The sequence below is a fragment of the Lagenorhynchus albirostris genome, chromosome 21, assembly GCF_949774975.1.
Source record: "Lagenorhynchus albirostris chromosome 21, mLagAlb1.1, whole genome shotgun sequence".
In the NCBI taxonomy this organism is placed as follows: Eukaryota; Metazoa; Chordata; class Mammalia; order Artiodactyla; family Delphinidae; genus Lagenorhynchus; species Lagenorhynchus albirostris.
In genome coordinates, this window is record NC_083115.1 from 18,205,986 (window position 1) to 18,228,883 (window position 22,898).

General features: G+C 39.1%; 1 protein-coding gene across 11 annotated transcripts in view; it reads right to left on the reverse strand.

Moving 5' to 3' along the window:
- Positions 1–3,648: 3,648 nt before the first annotated feature.
- FGL1 (fibrinogen like 1) overlaps positions 3,649–22,898 on the reverse strand; it is a 56,680-nt gene continuing 37,430 nt past the window's right edge. For 8 of the 11 annotated variants that reach the window (XM_060136497.1, XM_060136492.1, XM_060136491.1 and 5 more), the window contains 6 exons: positions 22,344–22,524; positions 11,818–11,977; positions 11,479–11,576; positions 8,262–8,350; positions 7,905–8,092; positions 3,649–4,008 (listed from right to left, as the gene is read on the reverse strand). In XM_060136497.1, coding sequence (XP_059992480.1) covers positions 3,849–4,008; positions 7,905–8,092; positions 8,262–8,350; positions 11,479–11,576; positions 11,818–11,977; positions 22,344–22,524 — 876 coding nt within the window. In that variant the 3' untranslated portion in view covers positions 3,649–3,848. Of the gene's footprint in view, positions 4,009–7,904; positions 8,093–8,261; positions 8,351–11,478; positions 11,577–11,817; positions 11,978–22,343; positions 22,577–22,898 lie in introns of all 11 variants that reach the window. The other 3 variants (XM_060136501.1, XM_060136499.1, XM_060136500.1) reach the window with 1 other exon arrangement.

Here is a 22,898-nt window from a genome sequence, read left to right on the forward strand (position 1 = left end):
CCAACTTCCCTCTCTCATGTCTAAAGTCAAATGACCTATCTATTCTCTCTAACTGCTTTTATTTCCTGCTCTCTGGCTATTCTCCCCACTAGGTCCATTGAAATAGGCGTAAGGACACAAATAACATCATCACTAAATCCAAAGGTTTTTCATTAGAACTCTTTCTCTTCCATCTTTTTATGGCATTAAAATTCTTTTTCATTCCTTCTGCATTGAAAAACTATTACACTGAGATTTATGTAACACTATACTTGTTTAGCTCTCCTCCCACTTCTTTATAAAATCATTTTTTAGTCCTTTAAAAGCTTTTCTTCTTTTGATCTCCTAATCGCATGAGGTCTTCATGCTACTACTTGAGCAAATAATACCCATATTTAAAATTGCCACTGGTTCCCCATTATTTATACCTTCCCAAAGTATGATCTGTGGAACACTGTTCCCAGAAGACTGCATTAAAAAAAAAAAGTTCAGTTATCTATGAAACAGACTCACAGACATAGAGAACAGACTTGTGGTTGCCAAGGGGGAGGGTGGGATGGGGGAGGGAAGGACTGGGAGTTTGGGATTAGCAGAGGCAAACTATTACACATAGAATGGATAAACAACAAGGTCCTACTGTGTAGCACAGGGAACTATATTCAATATCCTGGAATAAACCATAATGGAAAAGAATATGAAAAAGAATATATATGCATGACTGAATCACTTTGCTGTGCAGCAGAAATTAACACAACATTGTAAATCAACTATACTTCAATAAAATAAATTAAAAAAAAAAATTCAGGAACCATGACAAACACTTTTCTTCCCTGTACATTCTAGCAACTATAAAATTAAATATTCTCTTTCACAACCTTACTTCCAGATAGAATAACTACATGACAAAATTCTGGCCAATAAGGCATAAATTGAAGTCTATTGACCCTTCGCCCTTCTTCCTGCTTTCAAAGGGACTCAAAGTAGAAACTGAAGTAGAAAACTTGTGATTTTGAAGGGAGGGCAAAGTGAGTTACAGAGATATCAGCTTCCACACTGCAGAGCACTGAACCAAGGTCAGCAACCTCCTACCTCCTAAGTTCTTGTTATATAAGATGAACAAATCCCCATTTGTCTGGACTTCCATAATAAGTGATGTACATCTTGCAGCTGAACACACTCCTAACTAGATCTAAAAGTGCAAAAATGGTTCACCCTTTATCTGCGGAGAATACATTCAAAGATCCTCAGCGGATGCCTAAAACTGTGGACTGTACTGAACCCTATATATACGTTTTTTTTCCTATACATACATACCAATGATAAAGTTTAATTTATAAATCAGGCATAGTAAGAGATTAATAACAATAATAAAATAATAATACACTGTAATAAAAGTTATATGACCATGGTCTCTTTCTCTCTCTTTCTCCCACAACATTTTATTGTACAAATTTAATGCCTTTTCCATCTTAACTAAGCACTTTCCATGCTCTGTGGCTGTAATTTTTGCAGTTTGAGGTGCGACAGCAAAACCAGCACAAATTTTTTTTTTTCACAATTTCACAGAAAGGAGATTCGGTCTTACCGCAGATCTTAGCAATCCCAGCAGATGATTTTTTTTCTTTCCTCACTGAGAATTTTCACTTTTTCACTTAAATGAAGCACTTTACAGCTCCTCTCTGGCACATCCGAACAAATAGCATCACTACTTTTGCGCTTGGGGGCCATTATGAAGTAAAGCAAGGGTCTCTTGAACATAAGCATTGCGTTACCCGGACAGTTGATCGGATACTGAAGCGGCTACTAAGTAACAGGTGGGAAACTCCAGACAAAGGGAAGATTTACGTCCGCGCGGGATGCAGCAGATGCACGCAAGATTTCATCACGCTACTCAGAAGTTGCATAATTTAAAATGTAAATTGTTTATTTTTGAAATTTTCTATTCAAAATTTTCAGACCATGGTTGACGGTGGGTAACTGAAACCTTGGAAAGGGAAACTGCAGGTAAGCGGGGGGACTACTGTATGTTCCTTTTGGAACTTCACAATGCGCCTAAGCATATTAAAGGACCTGAGAAAGACTCAAGAGAAGAAATCTGTTGAAGTTTGTGTCTTCTCCTAGACTCATTTGATCAAGGAGCCCTTTTCTTCCTGTATTAACTATTACTATTCCACAGAACTACCGTTGCCTACATTTTTCCAAGTGGGATCCCTAGACCAGATTCCTAAATCTGCATCACCTGAAAACTTGTTAATCAACTAGAAGCTGAGGCCCCACCCCAGGATCACTTTAACTAGATGCCCAGGTGATTGGTATGACATTAAAGTTTGAGAAGCCTGCTTTGGGAAGCACTGTTTAGAGGATAAAGTATCAGTACAACTAACCCTAACATCTTTTTTGTTTGTTTTGTTTTGTTTTGGCCGCCCGGGAGGCATGTGGGATCTTAGTTTGTCGACCAGGGCTCGAACCCACGGCCCCTGCAGTGGAAGTGCGGAGTCTTAGCCACTGGACCACTAGGGAAGTCCCAACCTTAACATCTTTATGTGACCCATTATTTCAAGACATCTGTTATTATTGCCCCTTAATGCCAACTTCACTAATAATTATGGCTAGTTCTTATTGACTGCTTACTTTGTGCAAGGCATTATTCTAAGTACTTTACTTGTGTAATCCTCAACTCAACCCTATGAGGCAGGTACTATTATAATCTTCATCTTACAGATGAGATTACTGAAGTTCAGAGAAGTTAAGTAGCCTACCCAAGGTCACACAGCTATTAGCTGGCAGAATCCTTGGTTTAAGGATGTAAAGATCACTAAATCATATTGCCTCTCTAGCCTTTTTTTGTTTCCATGCACTTTTTGCTTTGTGTACTTTACACAAGGATTTCTCTCTGCCTGCAATGATTTCCCACATAACACCTAGTTAAAAAATCTCAGCTCAAAAAGTTAGTTCTTCTGGGAAACTTCTCTGACCCCCCTTCCCCAAGTCAGGTCAGGTTCCCTGCTATACATCCCCCAGGCACACATTTTTTCTTCATACTTATCAGCTTTTAGAAGTATTTATATTTTTGTGATTGTATGGTTAGTGTATGTTTTTATCCAAAAAACTTCACGTGGGTTTGAAGTGCGTCCTCTGTGTCTGACACATCCCAGAAGTTGCAGCGTGGGTGCAATACATTTGATTCAGCATGCGAAGACTTGGATTTGAGTCCTTGTTCCCCTACTTATTAGCTTTGTAACTTGGAGCAATAACAGCCTGTCAGATCCTCAAATTCTCAGCTCTTTTAAATGGGGATAATAATACCTCACAGGACTGGTATAAGAATTAAAATTGAGGCTTCTGAAAGAAGTGTGTAATCTACATAAACATCCTAAAAATACGAGAAAGTGTTTTATAGTGAGTAAGATCCTGGGTTGTATTTAAAGTTCTAGCTTTGCAGTCAGAGACCTGAGTTCATTCTCGATTCATAATATTTATTATCCACGCAGTTGATTTAGCAATCCATTATTTGCTGGATTTTTTTCATGTATTTTTAAAACTGCACTCATATGTAATTTATTATAAATTTATGCTGTGTTATCTCCCAAGTCATGTATATACTCTATGCTTTTTATTTTTTGTTCAGCAATAATCTCTTATTGTAGTCCTCTGCACATAGGAATTCAATTAAATAGTAACATAATCTACATTTATTTGGTGAATATCACATATTTGCTGTACTGAAAGTACATTAAGTCATAAAGGCAAGTAAGAAAAGTAGTGCACATAACAACTGCCATCATTATACATGTGAAGGTTCAGATTTGCTATTTTTCAAATCACTTAAACCAAGATGAACTGCAGAAATGAAAGCCCAGCAGGGACAATTAAACAATATTTGGAATAAAATCACTTGGCCTAATTTTCATAACCACAGATTTCAAGGAATACCACCATCCATGCCAGGTGTACCAGACTATCCCATTGTCTGTTTTAGCCGTGTAGGGGCCAGTGTGATATAAACCATTCAGGTTTGCAGAGTGACACCTAGTGGGAGGAAAAATAAACACAAAACAATCAGACTAGAAAAATACCCTTTGAAAGAAACCATTTTATTTTGCTAGCAAATGATTAAAAACATTTTAATTATGAATTCTGCCTTTTTTTTTTTTTTTTTTTGGCCACGCCGAGCGGCTTGTGGGATCTTATTTCCCCATACAGGGATTGAACCCACACCCTTGGCAGTGAGAGTGTGGAGTCCTAACCACTGGAACACCAGGGAACTCCCTCTGCCATTTTTAGATAAGGGAATATTTATCAGTTTCCAAAAGCCAAGTGATTCTACAACATGAGTTTTTTAAACTGGTGGGTTTTAGTACCATAACAACTCTCAGGATAAAACCTAGGCCACTCATAGAGTACTGATAAAGAAGGAGTTCTGTTCTTAATAGAAAAGGAAGGGAGGAAGGAAGGAAGGGAGGAAGGAAGGAAGGGAGGGAGGAAGGAAGGAAGGAAGGGAGGGAGGAAGGAAGGGAGGGAGGAAGGAAGGAAGGAAGGAAAGAGGGAGGGAGGAAGGGAGGGAGGGAGGGAGGGGGGGAGGGAGAAAACAAGCAAGCAAAAACATGACCTTGTAAGCCTGAGCCTTAGCGAGAGCAGTATGGGTTAACAAGGCAAGGCGTGGCGTGCTGCTCTATTTGCCAGCTCCCCCGTATACTTTACACTTACAGTGTTCATCTATCTGCTGCCAAGACTTAGCTTTCGTAATTAAAATTCCCTTCCTCCCTCTTAAAAGTCAATAGTACGTCAATTATTTTAAGCTCAAGGATAAGAAAACAAAACCTAAACCACCATTTAAAATTTCCCCAGCCATCAGACAATAATCATTTGTCTTAGTTGCTGAGTTAACTTTTTACATTTATTGCTCCAACCTAGATAAGTTGGTTAGGTTATCACAAATTTTTAAATGTCCCCCTTCCTCCTTTGGAATCTGTAAATTTTGTTCCTGATATGGATAAACTGAGGACAGGTGATAATTCTCTATGTACTGTTATGAAATTAGTTACTGTATATTTATTGATATAACCAATGAAAAGATATCAGACATTAGGACATCAGGAGAACATTCACAAGGAATAGTTCTTAAAATCTTTGGAAAGCACCTAAATTACTGAATCAAAGAGAGCATATAATTTACCCATAAATGCTGAGTGGCTGGCTTGAATCCCTTACCCGCCTTGTAATTCTCTCCTGCTGACCGTCCTGTCCTCGTAACTTAAACTGATGTAACTAATCCAAACCATGTATGCTAAATCTGCAAGTGCTAAGAGCCTACTGTGTTTTAAAAACTGCAATGGAAAGTAACGTCAAAAGACGTTACTGGGCTTCCCTGGTGGCGCAGTGGTTGGGAGTCTGCCTGTCGATGCAGGGGACACGGGTTCGTGCCCCGGTCCGTGAGGATCCCACATGCCACGGAGCGGCTGGGCCCGTGAGCCATGGCCTCTGAGCCTCCGCATCCGGAGCCTGTGCTCCGGAGCCTGTGCTCCGCAATGGGAGAGGCCACAGCAGTGAGAGGCCTGCGTACCGAAAAAAAAAAAAAAAAAAAGAAAGACAAAATACTCTAAATTGAGCCTCCAGAACATACATTTTGATATATTTCTGTCTTCCTAGAGACATCTACTACATGTACTTTTTTATTTGGTCTGTGATTTGAATGCTATTAGGAAACTGACTCTGGTCAACACAGGAAACCTTAGGAATTCTAAGACCAATTTTCCAGCATCTTCCAGGCTCTAGAACAGCCTGGACTTGAAGCTAGATGGGGGCTTCCTTGGTGAAGAAGTAGCTGTGAGCACACACATGAGATGCTACACCAGAAAAGCAGAGAAGACGTCAACACTCAGTGATTAGTTTGCTATGCAGAGAAGGAATGCCTTGTAAGTGGAATATACTTATGAAGTGCCAAGATTTCATGTAAATTGGAAGAACTATGGGACAGAAGAATAAAGAGTAAGGAGGAAGAGGATGATGGAGTTAAACCACAGAAGGAGCAGGTATGGTAGAAGTAGCACTGAGCTCCTGGAACAATTGACTTTTTCTCCAGCTGTTCTGTTTTTCCACCTGCACAGCCTTATCATCTCCTTTGCCTCCAAGGATAATGCAGGCTCCTTGGGTGGCTCCAGCAACTGAGTTGCCTTTCTTTGTCCTTCCTGAACCCCTATCTTTAAAGTCAAGTAAATCGCTTATTAGCCCCTGTTAATCTGTGTGCCAGCTGTTGTTCAACTGGGTAGGTACTTAGTTTTGATCTCCTGCTAACAGTAACATTGTGGTTGGTATTTCCGTGTATGGAATTCTGTTCCAAAACAAACATTAAGGGATGCTTGCAACTTTGTGAGTTATAGATGTTTTACATAATGCTGATAATTCTTACATAAGGTTAACTTAGAATAACGGGAAGAAAAAGGAGGATGAAGAGAAGCTGATAAAGATGGTTTTAAGAGAACAAGAAAACCACCAGGGAAAAAGATTAACACCACCTTCAACTTGTTAAACAGGAAAGATAACTTTGTTTCTCTGTCTTCTCTCACTGCTGTGTGTGTTCCACTTCCCTTACAAAATGACCAAAAATTAAATGGACTCAAACTTGGAAAAAAGCAAAATCCAGATAAAATAGTGCTTTTACAACTATTTAGATTCAACTTGACACTCCACACTATATACAACAAGCTGTACCTCCATAGAATCTACAACTCTAAAATCAGCACGTCACAATAACACATGATGTTCATAATGGCGATTCTCATGATTTTAGGGAAAATAGACATATGTCTGGCATACCTCCACTTAATAAAATAGAGGATGCTTAATGTTTTTAAAGTATTTACATAATCAAAAAAATGTTAACATTTGGATTATGGAATTTAAATGATTAGTCCTCAATTACATGGAAAACACGGCATGCCAGAAATACTAAAGATTCTGTAATGCAAAGTTATTTTGAGGGGGCCCCTGTCTTCTAAATAGAAAAGATGTTCAAAGCTCATGTACTGCCTAACAGTCTGAGCACATCTGCTTTGCAGACATAGCAGGCTTATCAGGTTATTTCTAAGGAAGACTGTGTGAATTTTTCCATTCCTGCCTTAACTTTGTGATTACAACAAAGGGTACTGTCTGGATATCATCGTGGGTGGAGAACAGTTACAGGAATGAGGCATATCTAGCTTAGAGAAGAGAAAACATTGAGGAATACAATAAATATCTTCTTATCCAGCACCCGAAGATCTTAAGTTGAAAAAGGATACAATTACTCTGTAGCTACTGAGAAAAAAAAACTGGCAGAGTAATAAGAAGGAAGATTTCAGGCAAATAAAAGGAAAATGAAGAAAAACTGATTGAGTACAATCAAAAATGGAATAAGTTTGCTGATAAAGTAACATTGAAGTATTCAATGAGAAGGTGGAATTAGATTTCAGGAATGTTGTAAAGGAAACTTATGCATTGGTAGGAGCTTGGATTCAATGATTTAATAAAAGTCACAGTAAATGAAAAGTAGTATTACACAGAAAAAATTACAATAACATGGCCAATTGGTATGATACGAGAAGGTGGAGAGCTACTTCGTTATTAGAACATCGAAAATGTTCTCTATTTCTTTGTGTCAATTTGTGACCCACTACTTATAATAACTCGCCCATGATTCCATTTGCAAAGAATCTTTGTAAAAGCAGTAATTTGATTTATTTCTATGATATATCTTTCAAGCTTTACTAATGTACACAATGAACAAATCCTTAAAGGTACTTCATCACTTAAGAATTCTTATAAAGATGTTTATTTAATAATACCAGTATCACAAAGAAGACCAACATTACCTCATATATTATAATTAATGCCCACCAGTGAGCAATCATCAACACCACTACAATTATGTTTATAAAATGTCAAACCTGTTAAACCACCAGCCAGACTGATCTTCTTTTGCACAGTTCCCTTCATAGTTGTCGTTATCTCTGTCCCATGTGCTGAATTTCATTCTTTGGTGACTGGCCCACCATTGCACTTCAGGATGAAAATTCCCTGCCAGGGAGTCTCCAGCTGTTCCAGAATATTCCCCAATATGCAAATCATAGGAATTCTAAAGGAAAAGAGGTGACTTCCATTATCAGTTGTTACTATTTTAACAGGCTTATTTAATAAATAAAAGATTAGGTTCTATTGCATATTTTTGTCTCCCCTGACTTCAGGTTTATATTGTATGTTTTACATGTTAATTCATGATGTTAGTTATTTGAAAATGTTAGTACCTTTTCATCTCCAACTTTGAAATTTCTATATTGTGCATAACGGCTATTTTTTTCAAAATCTGCAAGGTTGATTTTTAATGTGTAGTCTCCTGAAAAAAAAAATCGTAGTTTTTTTTTTTTTAATTTGTAAGATGACACTGACTTACTGAGGCTTAAAAACAATTTGCGGCTCTATTTTACTTAGACCATTTCCTTCTGCCATGAGTCAGTTTCCAAAGAATAAGCAGTGACTCCATTGTATTTACAACGTGAATGTTTTGTTGTGTACTTTACTCGAAAAAAATTAGGGACGCAATATTAAAGGTAGAACATTTCTACTACGTCTATCACAGGTAAAAACCAGTGTAATTCACTTGGCAAAGAACAACAGAAAGCAAGTCAGTTTTTAGTAAGTAGATTAAGAGATCTAACAATAAAAGAAGTTTTAAGACGTTTAAACATTTATCCTCTTTTTCTTACTTTTGGTAAGAATGTTGATCTTAAATATAAATAATGACTGAAATAGTTGTTATCATCAAGTAATCATCTTTTCTTCATTGTCCCATCATTTGCAAATAACAAAGACTATTCTTTTTCAGAAATAGAACTATTGTCAGAAACATAAAAAGTTATAAATCAAACTGTTAGATAATAACTATATTCAATCCTCCTACTTTGATAAATAAACTTTCACAGTGACCTGTAAGATCAGGTTTGAATTTAGTCTTGGCTGCCTCCCAGTTCCGGGCTGGAACATGGAGACACGGCATGCAGGCCTGGTCTGTGGTCTACTTCCCTTCTCTTCCACCTCTGTCTCCACCACACACAGCAAGGGGCTTTGCCCACACGCATGGGCGTTCCAGGCTGCACACCCACGCTCTTTTTACATCAAAATAAAAGCTCTTTCTTTACCTCCCCTCAGACTTAGGGGTGCACACACCAGCTGTATAATTGTCCCACAGTGGGGACAGATGAAGAGGCATGAGCAGGTCCTGGAGACAAGTTCAAGGCTTTTTGGGCAGGGAATCCTGGATTCCCCACCACTGGAGCGAGTCTAGGAGGCACTCTGGCCCCACAAATTCCTTGTCCCATGGAGCTCTCTAAAGTGGGGTTTCAAGGAAGATGCCACTTTCATCTGATCAAAACATACTAAATGTTATGTGAGCTAAGACTGCAAAGGGGACAAGAGCAGTAACACAGGCTAAGTCAAGACTCCTAAAAAAAGTGCTTTGTATTATAGAAGAGATTCAGACTTTTAGGTAACCATCTAAATATCTCTTTGGTCAATGAGTAAATAAAAGTTCAATTACAGACCATTTCTAAATTAACTTAATTGAATTACAGACCATTTCTAAATTAACTTTATTGCAAACACTTCAGCCAAAATTTGTATAATGGGGATAAAGCTATTTTCAGAGGCAACTCCTTAGCCTTTAAGGTTCTCATAATTAAGAAATGCAAGGTCAAAGGCACTGTTTTTCCTTGGGATGATGTGATATGCAGTTGTGACGCCTGGAACTGATCAATACATTTTTGCTACCATGAGAGTAGCCAGCCTGAAACACCAATCAAAACCTGAAGGGGAAGCAGATGTGTTGGCAAAGCGCATCTGGGCAAATAAACACTTAATAATACTTTGAAAAATAACTTTGAATTTTGTATGTTTAGAAGGAGCCAAAGGTTACTTCTTGGGGTTTTCATAGTTTCAACAAGAAATCAGATGCATATTAATGTGTGAAAGAAACAGAAGCTGGTATGATAAATGTTATATATCCATCATAAAACACTTAAAAGTGGGATAATAAATACACTGAAATTTAGAGAGCACTGATCACAAGAAGAATATACAAAGAAAGCATTAGACATCTAGGATTATCCATCCTCTCTGAGTTACTATTCTGGTGTCTCAAAGATCTCTATAATTATGATCATACTATTATGAATATAGAAGCACCAATCACTTTCCTTAACTTATTTGGAAAAAATAAACCCTTGCTCTTACATTTAGTGTATTGCCAGTGTGATTTAGCATGTTTTCCTGAGCAATACAGTTGCCTTTTATGAAACATTAAGAATCAGATTTGAGTGGAACTGACTATAATCTGAGATAGCAACTAAGGTAAGGAAGGTAAAGGATTGGAGCAAAAGAGCATGGGAAAGACAAGTTTGGAAAACGTATTATTAAACTCGTGATATTTTAGACAAATATTGAACTCTAGTTAAAGATATCCATGCAAAAGCATATAGGGGGACTTTTACAGATGTACACAATTTACTTTGAAATATGTCCAAAAAAATAGATTGATGGATGGCTAGATGGATAGATACGGGATTAAAATGTTAATGTAAAATCTCGGTGGTAGGTTGAAACTTTTTCCAGTTTTGCTGTGTCTTGGAAATTTTTCAAAATAAAATTTGGAAATGGAATGGGAACAAAAATATTTAGTATATTGTGGTATTTGATTCCAAAAAACTGCCATAATTCCTCAATTCTTCACCCTTCCCTTTGCAATGAGACTTCGTAACTCCTCCCATTAAGTCTATTTCCTTTCCCCTTACAGCTGAGTTGGTCCTGTGACTTGCTGAAGGCACTGAAAATGACTGTGTGCCATTTCTGAGTCTGGGTCTCAAGAACGTTATGTGCTTCCACTGTCTCTCTTGGACCTCTGCCTCTGCTTCAAGAGCAGGTCCAGACTAGCCAGCTGGAAGATGAGAGAGCAAACGGAGTGAGCTGAAGCATTCTATCCAAGGCTAGCCTAGAACAGCCAGCCTCCAGGTGACCAGGAAGTTGATCACCAACCCATGAGCAAGCTGAGCCAATATTAGCAGAGCCCAGCCCTGATCAGCAAAGCCACCCAGCCAACCTGTAGATCTGTGAGAAATAAGAAACAGTTGTTGTTTTAAGCCACTAAATTTATGTCTTGTTACACAGTTTTATTGTGCCAACAGATAACTGATACAATATATATATTTTGAGGCACTCAAGGCATTTAAAAAGAATGATTATAACATTAGCTTTCCTTCCAAGGAACAGAACAAAAATATATGAGAAATCTCCCTCCTACAACCCAGGTGCAAGCAGCCACGTTTTACAAAGGGAATTATTGCCCCAAAGTGATCATTGCCATCTGCAAACCATAGTAGTTACTGAATTAGTTCTATTGTCTATGATTTAGTGAAAAATATTTGTGTTCTTTTTATTGTATTTCAGATGAAGTTGATATTAGGCAAACTTTACCTTGTGTAGTCAATAAGTGAAGATTTCTATTACCCAGCCAATATTCACCATTTTTTTGGACAAAATTTCCAAAGCCATTTTCATAGTCATTCCAGTCTCTAAAAAATTAAAGTGAAAGCTGACTTTAGCAAAATCCAAATGGACCTTTGCAGTACCCAAGGTGTGCACCTCCATCCCTACCCCCAATATTTTCTTGATTAGCTAATGTATTTTATTATTATTAAGAGAGAATGAAATTCTGTCTAATTAATACACTTCAGGATATAATAAAAAGGCTTAACCTATTGTAAACCTCACATTTCCTACTCCAGATAAATCCTTATGTCATAATTAACACACCTGTTAAAGTTCTCACTGCCATCAGATCGTCTCTGAATTACAGTCCACCCTCCTCCATCGGACATGTCACAATAAACAGAGAATTCTGCTGGGCTCTGGAGAGGTTTGATTTGGTAAAATCCACTCTGCTTATACCCATCATTGAAAATCTCTGAACAATCTGTTTGGAAAACAAGGTAATGTAGTACTTGTTATCTGTCTCTTTTTTTTAAAGGGAGCCTCTGAATGAGATTACTCAATACTAATGGAGACAGATAAATACATGATGTAGATAAGCAGCTGTTTAAAACTGAATCTTGTACATTTCCAGTGGCTATTAGGAAATTCTTATTTATTTCTTTTCCTAGTATTTCACTAGCATCTGCCTTCTTGATATGATCATGGAAAAAATAAAACAGTGAAATATGTATCTGGTTTTTCATTTCTGATTCTTGTAGAAAACAATTAAAAGTATATGTTTCAGTTAAGCACAGTATATTTAAGTGAAACTTATAGCTTTATCAGACAGAACAGAGGAAATTTTCTCTCCTGTGACACTAAAATGAAAGTAGAAATATAACACCAAACAAATAATTTAATATAGATTATCCTGACTTAGAGCATTATAAGTCATTCTGAACATCTGGAAGTGAACTCAAAATAGTTATCTTCTGGTTAGATTCTTATAACCTCCCAGTCTCATCAGATTTTTTACTAACACACTGAAATTTATAACAGTCCACGCATTCTTAGATGTTTTTGCTGAAAACTGCAAGATTCTACTTTTGTCCCCACAGTCTCCTTTGCTATGGTATTTCTTTGACCCCTGAAGCAAACATAGCTACCAGTTTGTCACCAAAAAGTAATATCTGTTTCTTAAACCACTTGAGCGTGGGATAAATTAATATCTATTGGGTCGTATCTAGGCAGATCTGTACTGACTTCGAGAATATGGCAAGTATGGACTCACTGTTGTTTAGACGCCCAGGAAGCTATGTTTTAGGGTAGTTGAATTCGTGGCCACTGTAAAGAGATAGTTTCAAGGACACCCAGTCACAGACTTTTGAATAAAAATACCATAATTTAACATCACAAACTTTCAAATTTTACCCTTATCATTTTATTTCCTTCCTTTTTAAGAAAAAAAACATTTTCTACAATTCTGTAACTACGTATGGCAATGGATGTTAACTAGACTTACCGTGGTGATTATTTCACAATACATACAAATATCAAATCCTTATGTCGTACACCAGAAACTAATATAATGTTTTATGTTAAATTGTACCCAATAAAAAATTTCTCTTCCTGATTGGATAATTCCATCCTTTTAGCATATTTTAAGTTCTTTCTTCACTTTCATTGTTTTGATGCCAAATTGTCTACAACAATTTTGTTACAAATAAAATATACTCCACATTAAATAGATTGAATAGCCAATAGGAACCAGAAGAGAAATGAAAATAAAGAACCTTCATCACTTTCTAAAAACCCTTATCAGGTTGAGACCAATCATATACTACTGCTTTGGTGTAATGTTCATTTTTCTAACAATTTAGGCTTTATTCATATATTTATTTTTGAGATTCAGAAGCCCAAGTGTTCTTTATACATGCTGGATTATTTTTAAAAAATCCTGTTTTGGCAATTAAACAAGCAGAAAAACAACGGGAAAATGATTATCTAAAATTAGTTCAATGTTATTCAAAAGCTTACATCCGTGATCAAGTATATCACACAATATTTTTCATTAAAGTAAGCAGATTTTAACGTTGTTAGGAAAGGAGCTCTTTGCTTACATTTAATTACCTACCAAAGAGCTGAATAGTAAAGACTCACAAGTTCCAGACTATTTTCCAAGCAAATATGAAAATGATTAGCTATAACAGTTGCCTCTGGAAAACTCTGTGAATATGGAGTTTTCAGCCAACATTTTCTATTTGTTTTTATTTTATGCCAACTCTGAGTTTAAGTTTTTAAAAATTTTTTCTTCTTCCCAGAGGAAAATGCCAAACACAACTTAAGATCCAGAGGAAGGATTTCAACTGAAAAAACAAAAACAAAACCGCAACAAATAAATAAACATCAAAAAAGTGCCAGTAGCTCAATTGCTTATGCAAATAAGTTAAGGAGCCTGCCTGGGGGAAATGTGACTTACACTGTGATAGAAAGTTCAAGCAAGGTAGTGTTTAAAATATTAGCTAAATATTTAAAACTATGATTTTCAAAATGTTTCGACACACTCAATGCCCCCAAGAATAGGCAGGAGAAGGGCAGGAGAAGGGCTAAAGAGCTCTGTGTTCATGGGAGTTTAAAAAAAAAAAAAGAATTTTTGGATACTTACATAATGCTAGAGTGAGGCCAAGGATACCTGCCCTCTGTTTGATAAACACTGTGTTAAACTGGGTGAGGTGAACACTTTCTCTGATCATGCAGAAAGCAAGCCATTTTGGAAGGCTGAATGTTGAAGCTTCAAAAAGTGACATGACAGCCTGCCAAATGAGCTTTTTCCTCTTGTCCCAGAATGGTGGCTGAGCCCAAAGCTGAGAACCAAAGGCACTAAGTACCCCACATTCTAAACTCAAAGAAAGGCCAGCATGAACTCAGCCACCACGCCACAGAGCATGCTGGGGAATGCCAGAACTGGCCCTACCACTGCCATCCTTACCCCCAGGCAACATAAAATAAAACTTAAGAGGAGAGAGAGGAAGTTGCAATATTCTTGTAGGGGAGGGTTGGTGGGCTCTTTCCTCTGAAAACAAGGGAGAGAAGATATAATAATGTAGATAGATAGCTGACATTCATTGAGCTAAATGCTAAATGCTTTTGTAATCATGTTACATGTATTAACTCATTTGCTCTTTTTTAAAAATTTTTATTTTTGGCTGCGTTGGGTCTTCGTTGCTGCACATGAGCTTTCTCTAGTTGCGGCAAGCGGGGGCTACTTTGTTCTGGTGCGTGGGCTTCTTCTTGCGGTGGCTTCTCTTGTTTGCAGAGCAACAAGAGGTGCGCAGGCTCAGTAGCTGTGGCTCATGGGCTCTAGAGCACAGGATCAGTAGTTGTGGCGCACGGGCTTAGTTGCTCCATGGCATGTGGGATCTTCCCAGACCAGGGATCGAACCCGTGTCCCCTGCGTTGGCAGGCAGATTCTTTTTTTTTTTTTTTTTTTGCGAGACGCGGGCCTCTCACTGTTGTGGCCTCTCCCGTTGCGGAGCACAGGCTCTGGACACGCAGGCTCAGCGGCCATGGCTCACGGGCCCAGCCGCTCTGCGGCATGTGGGATCTTCCCGGACCGGGGCACGAACCCGTGTCCCCTGAATCGGCAGGCGGACTCTCAACCACTGCACCACCAGGAAAGTCCAACTCATTTGATCTTTACAACAAAGAGATAGGTATTCTTATCACTTCCATGTTACAGATGAGGAATATGAGGCACATAGAGGTCAAGTAACTTGCGCAAAGGCCATGGCTAGCAAGGGCAACTGGACTTTGAAAGCAGGCTTTGGACTCTCTACAATAACCACTACACATACTGCCTTAAGATACTGTCTCATAAAGACTGGGGACTCCTGCAGAAGTGGGCGTGGTTAAACTAGCGGTCTTGGCTGAACAGATGTGAGATACCAAAGGCTGCTATGATTGTCACCAATTAGTGTGAATTTGGTACTACCATCTTTTAATGTAGGCACATAATTCAATCACACCCAAAAGATTAAAAAAATACATTTAATTATATGTTGTATAAAAATGGTGGTGGTGTGATGAATTGGGAGACTGGGATTGACGTGTATACACTGATGTGTATAAAATGGATGACTAATAAGAACCTGCTGTATAAAAAATAAAATAAAATAAAATTCAAAAAAAAAAAAAAAGATACTGAGATAGGAGGTAGATGGGGCCCTGGGCTGGACAGCTGGAGTTTGTCCAGCGGAGTAAATTGGAGCTTTGTTTTCCCTGACACTCCAAAGACAAAGTTAGGGCAGGAGCTGAGCTCTGCTAGAGTAAAGAGATAAGATGACCACATCTATTACCTCCCCAACTGCATATGTGCAGAAAAGCTCCTCAGGGGTCAAAAAGGGAGAGGCACGACCCTATAACAAATGTTGTCAAATCCCCCACAGGCCTCTGCACTGAAATCCATCTTGGCAAAAAGATGTGCATGCATGTTGGAGAGATTTCTAGGGCAGGTCAGGTGTGAAAAAAGAAACAAGATAACTGGCCAAAGGTAAACAAAGACTTGGAAGAACTGCCCTATATACATGATTTGACCCCCTCTTTACTGCGCTCCTCATTAGGGAGGACACCCACACCCTTTCTCTCTGGGTGTGTATTTCTGCCTCGCTTCTGTCTTAAATAAATAAACTGTTTCTCTGTGTGCTCTCCCACATGTATGCTGTGTCTCTAATAATAAACTTTGTACCTGTTTTTGCAAAAAAAAAAAATCATGTGCTTTGTGCATTGTTTTCAAAAATTGCTAGGTTGTATGTAATTAGGCATTTTCTACTATGAGATGAATTAGAATTCAGAAAATGATTTAGTAATAATACAGTAACTTGTAAATAAGAACAAAGAAATTTATTTCTACAGATCATATACATGTATATTTAATTTTTTAATTTAAGGAGACCAAAAACATACACTTTGGTGTGAGCAAATTTTTATATATTTTATATAATATTATATATTATGTAAATATATTATATATTTTCTTAGAATTTATGTCTTATTATATATTTTATTTATTGAGTGTTTGTCCTTGGTAGGCTCTCTAGTACTATTTTCCTATATGCTGAAAAATAAAATACAATTGAACTGGATTTATATTTCATAGCTTACTCCTCCTTCTCCTTCATGCTTGCATCATCATAAACACACCATCATAAACACATCATAATAAAAACAGATCTACTGACTTCTGGAATTTTTTTAGCTGTTATACCCAGAAACAGTCATCTAGAATGTCTATTATCTATCATATTATACATGCTATAATTTTATAACACACACACACACACACACACACACACACACACACACACTATAATAGTTTGTCTAGACCCTGTCCCTATGACTCTTCTACCAAACTCCTACTTATACAGTCAGTTCTGCGCTGTCCTTGGTATTTCAATTTCCTAGTAACTGATTTCTTGCCTTACTCCTTGTTTCCTAAGTTTCCTAAGTTCCTAAGTTCTGCTCCCAGCACTCTCAACACAGGGGTGAGAGTTTTAGTGCTTAAACCTCACTCTCCCCAGGACTGGTTGCACAGTCCCTGTAACAAACACCCAACTGCCTGCCTCCTGCCATTATCTGACACTTGAATCTGTGTTGACAACCCACTTAGATTGTTTAAATAGACACGCTGGAGCTTGGTTTGGTATTTGGAATAATGGTACTTTTTTTTTTTTACAGCCGCACCATGCAGCTCCCTGACCAGGCATGTGGGATCTTCCCAGACCGGGGCACGAACCCGCGTCCCCTGCATCGGCAGGCGGACTCCCAACCACTGCGCCACCAAGGAAGCCCCCAAAGATACTTTTAACTCCTTATCATTCTACTTTGAGCCCCTGTGGTCTAGAGGCAGCGTCATCCCTGGAATCAAAGACTCTCCTTCGCGCTTACAACCTCTTCTCTCTCCTATTCTTGTACCACTCCCACTCTTCTCTTTTCCCTAGCTTTGATTATGCACTTGGGGGTTTTGATGGCTGCTTTCTCTGACCTCCCTGCCCCAGCCCTGACCCCTCTTCTGACCTGGGGGGCTACAGGAGAGAGAACAACAGGGGCTGAGGGTGACAGCAGCAAATTCAAGGTCATGCTGGAAGTTATGTCAAATTTGAATGGCAAAGACTTTATATCCATTCTCCCCAAGGAAATTGGGGTAGGCAAGAAATAGATACGGTAGATATAGATAAATCTTTTCATTTTTGTCAGGATCCCTTGTAGTTTTGTATCTAGTTTATTGTGTAACAATTTATCTTTGAAACATAAAAAAAATAACGATAGCTATATTTATGAGTACTTACTGTGTGCCAGGCACTGTTCTCATTGTTTTACATGTATTTATTCATTTAATTCTCAAAATTCTCTAAATTAGATACCGTGATTATCCCCATTTTACAACTGAGAAAACTGAGGCATAGAGAAGTTAAACAAATTGCCTGAAGACCATTGTTAGTAGTGCTACTATCCATTCTCCAAACAATAGGCAAGACTTAACCTTGCTTTAAAATAGACTGTTATATGTGTTTGGGTGACTAAGGGCAGGGACATCCACAGAGGGCAGATCCAGGCCATTATGATGGAGCCCAGAGTCATTGTGTAATCTACTTTGTTTCTATAACAGCCTCTGCTATTCTTCTAGGAAAATTCACTGGCAACAGCGATCCTTCCAGTGTTTCTTCTTTAGAGTCGGTTATGTCAGAACATGCCAGTTTCATGGGTTGCCTGTCTGGTTTTACACTTAGCAGGGGAAGCACACATGTTATTCCTACTTCGCCGCTGGCTAGGCGCCCGTGGCTCCAGATTGAACTGGGCTTCTTAGAAGAATTAAGCCAATGCTTGATAGCCCCGTCATAATATGGCCACTAGCTGACCACAGACTTGGGCAGTGGATGGGGCCAGTTGGCTGCTACTTCTGGTGGATGCAGCTTTTGACCAGGCGCTATAATGGAATGATTTTAGGTCTCAGGCAGATCTGTTGTGTTAGACTTGAAAGAGGTCCAGTACCCATGTCTTTTCAATGTTTAGAATTAGTAACTGTAATGTCTCTTTAAATCTATGAGCATATCTCAGAATGACAACCTCATTTCTCCCCATCCCGTGCTTGGTAGAAGGAGATAAGAAACTGTGAGGATGGCAGGTCTGATTCACTACTTTGTGGCAGAGAGCAGATGCCTAAGCCATGCACACCCCAGGCCCTGTCCAGGAAGGCACCCTCCACTGCCCTATTGGCTGCAGTGTTCTTCCAGCATCCTCTGTTGATCCTCAAGTGCCCCTGTGGGAGGAACACACTGGATTACATCTTTCATTGAGCAACATCTCCTGGAAAGTACATTATCTTGATGATGGTAGACAATCTTTTGAAGACGGCACATTTTATTCCTTGAAAGGGCTTCCTCATTTGTACCAGTCACTGACCATCTGTTCATCAAAAAGATCATCCCCCATCAGGCATTTAAAGACACATGATCTTGACTGACACGGAACATGTCTCCTGGATTTAGGAAGCGATGTGAAAATCTGACTGTCCACTCCCTCCTTGATCAAATGGAATAGATAGCCTAGGAAGCTACCTCACAATAACCCCTGCCAACTCATCTACCTGCCTCACCACTGAGGAATTTACCCCAAACATGCTTCACTCCTCCACCAGGAACACTCCATTCCAGAGCAATCATGGCTCTCAGCCCCTTACATCTCTGACCTCACCGACATTCCACAGGTCAATCAGGTTCTGAACAAACTACAGATCTCTCAGCTAAGATATCCTCTAGTGAATCAATGACAGAATGGTCACTGGTTGGCCCAGAGCCCTGACAAGCCCTGATGAAAGGACACCTCTAGTAACTTTTCTTTATAAAAGTACTACCTTCCCGAGCCAGAAGCTGATATCTAAGGCAATGTAAGGTATATTAGCTTGCTAGGTCTGCCGGAACAAAATACCACAAATTGTGTAGCTTAAATAATAGAAATTTATTTTCTCACAGTTATGGGGCTCGGAAGTCCAAGATTAAGGTGTCAGCAGGTTTGGTTTTCTCTGAACCCTCTGTTCTTGTCTGACTTCTTGCTGTGTCCTCACATGGTCTTCCCTCTGTGCACACACATCCCTGGTGTTTCTCTGTGTGTCCAAACTTCCTCTTCTTATAAGGATACCAGTCAGATTGAATTAAGGCCCATCCTTAATGGCCTCCTTTTGACTTAAGCACCTCTTTAAGGGCCCTACCGCCAAGTACAGTCACATTCATAGGTACTGAGGGTTAGGGCTTCAACATACGTATTTTGGGGGAACATGATTCAGCCCATAAGACAGAGTAATCAATCAAATGGCTTTTTGACTATTCTGATTACCCACTTCTCTGTGAATCAATCCTGTCATCCACAATGATTGACCAAATTAACCCAGTGAGATCTTACCCTCTAATCTGTGTCTTATTGACATTTACTGCAGTCTCAGGATAGGTACCTGAAGCCTCCTTGTTGGATACCTAAACATATTACAACCAGGTCCCAAACACCCAATAAAAAGAGTACCAAACTGGGAACTTCCCTGGTGGTCCAGTGGTTAGGACTATGGGCTTCCACTGCAGGGGACACAGATTCAATCCCTGGTTGGGGAACTGAGATCCCTGGTCTGGGAACTGAGATCCCACATGCCGCACAGTGCGGCAGAAAAAAAAAAAAAGAGTACCAAACTGGTACAGGACCCCACCTCCTACCTGAAAAGAAATAAAGCCTTTGCTTTGTGACCTCAGGGAATCTTGGACTTTTTCAGCCTGTAGGAATAAATTTGGTAAGAAGCCTGATCTGGTCATCCACACCCAACAGGGAAAGTACTCCTTTTCAACCCTGTAGGGATTATCATTTAATTGGCCTGGATTGGAGCTCAGGCACTGTTTATAATTTCCCATGGGTCACTTGCATTTCTGCACATTTTGCACACAGACCTTGTGTCTGGACTGTTTTTTTCAAGGATGTTTCTATAGTGAACAGCTTTGGGCAGATAGAGATAGCGGCTGCACCAGAGCAGATGGCGGGTTTGTTTGCTTCCTCTGAGGTACAAAGGCTGGGCAGATTTGCTTGTAACCTATTATAAAAGATTGAGGTTTCCTAAGCTCAGGGTTCCTCAGCTGTGACCTAGCCCACTGCCTGTACATCTTCCACCTGGATTATTCCACACCGCTTCCTTGGTATTTGCAGGCTGGACACATTGGTGCAAACATGAAGCTCATGTCTCTGACCCTGGAGTCTCTCGTCTTCTGCCAGCGTCCCTGAAACTGTGACAAGCCATCAGCATTTTAAAAGGTCACCAGGTGACTCTCATGAGAATCACTGTCTTCAAGAAATCACTACTGATTCTGCTTCCTGTTCAATTGCTTTCCTGAGTCTTCTTTCACTGTCTTGCTTAATCTTCCCAGTAATTCTCCACTTAGGTTCCAGTTCCTGGTTCTCTGCCCCTGTGGTGGCTTCAGACCGTCCCTTGTTTCTCAAGCCTGTTTTTACCCAAGCGGTCCTTGGTTCCTCTTTGTTCCATGCTTCAGAGCCACACGCCATCCTTGCTCCGTATCCAGCCCCACTCTGCAGGACAGTGGCTCTGGTCTCCTTCTGTCCCCTAAAGTGGGGAAGGCAGTTGGACTCCAAGGATCAAGGGCAAAGGATCAAGTTGCTGAACAACAGAGTCAGGAACTCAGGGCAGAAACTGAGCAAAGAGACATTAGGATCTCAGTAAAAAGAGAAAAAGGGAGCATTTTATTGAAGCATATGTTCTAAGATTCTCACAACTCATATCTAACACTGATGAGTATATTTAGAAACACAAAATAAAGATGTTTTTATTCTCATCAGCTTGGCATCTCATTAGCCCCTACAGGTTCTCAATTATAGTCAGATATATTTCCCAATTTATAATTGCTTATCTTGCTATTCCTATTTCTATGTACTACCGTGCTTTCATTCATAAATATGAGGCTCTAGCATGTTCCAAGGACTCTGATGGGAAATAAGGAGGAAAGAGTGCATGAAACATCATCCCAGACCTTATTAAAGTATCCAGTTAATTGACAAAGATAGGCTCATAAACAGAGAAATTATAATATATCATGGCAGTACAGTAGACATACTATAGTATATAAGAACAAAGCATTCCAGATGTCATTCTCATTTGTGACAACTATTATTTGTTTATTTTAAAGTTGCCTGGAGGAAATCAGGTGAATACTTTTCTGTAGGGAACAGGACATGTGTAGGGATAAGTGCAATACGTTAGCAGTTTAAGATCATTTAGTTTCTGGGGGGAAACCTGGCCTAATCAAAGGGAAAATGACCAAACTGTAAAATATACACATAAAACATAAATAATAGGAAAATGATTTATTTTCCTGAATAACTCTGATTCTTTTTCCTGACCTGCCCTTTTATTCTATTACCTTACTTACTATCCTAAGGCATGTCAGGGTTTCAGAAGGGAAAATTATATAAATGAAATGAAGCAAGATACAGTACACAAATAAAAAACTGTAAAATTTCACAAATATAATCTGCCATTTGCACACTGATATTTAAACAGTCCATTGTCATGATCTCTAATTAAACTATTGGGATCCTCAGATAATTGGCATATGCTATTAAATGTCCCTTGCAGAGATAACAGAGAGAAAGGGGTTAAAATAGAGTAGAAGACGTTTAAATTTGGTATAATGCTTCATGTTGCTTGTTACTGGAATAGGAAAAGCTCTTTAGCAAAACCTGAAGTGATCAAGTTACTAGCACCACCATTGCACACGGGTGTATGATGTAAGTTATGGAAACACATAAGAAACATAGATTCTGACCTGCGTATTGCCTCTTGCCTCCAAGGTCAATGACGCTATTCTCCTCTCCTTTATCAAGGAACTGGACTTCCTTCTCATGCAAAAGCTGCTCGATCTTGACTCGCTGCTGCTTGACCCGGGTCTCAAGCAGGTGCACCTGGGCTCTGAGCCGCGCCTGCTCCTGCAGGCAGTTCTCGAGAGCCTGCAGAGTAACGCGCATCTCGTTCTTAGGAAGACTAAACGCTCCGAACAAGCTGGATAAATTAACGATTCAAATTTGTCCCCAACTCCCGTTTCAGAATAATATTCTACCCAGAAAGTGTTTTGCAAGTTCTAACACTGTTTGTTATTTGGAGAATAAGAAATTACGGCTTACGGTAAAGTGCTTGAACTAAAAAATGATATAAAATAATCTGACTACACCAAGAGCTGTAGAGTGGTTGTCTCATTTGATCCTCGTAACGATTCCACGAGGTAGGAAGGGACTCATCCTTGAGGAAACTTGCAATTTCTCAAGGAAACAGGAAATTCTCAGCGGGCAAGAAGAGTCAGGATTCATATCCAGTTCAAGGATCC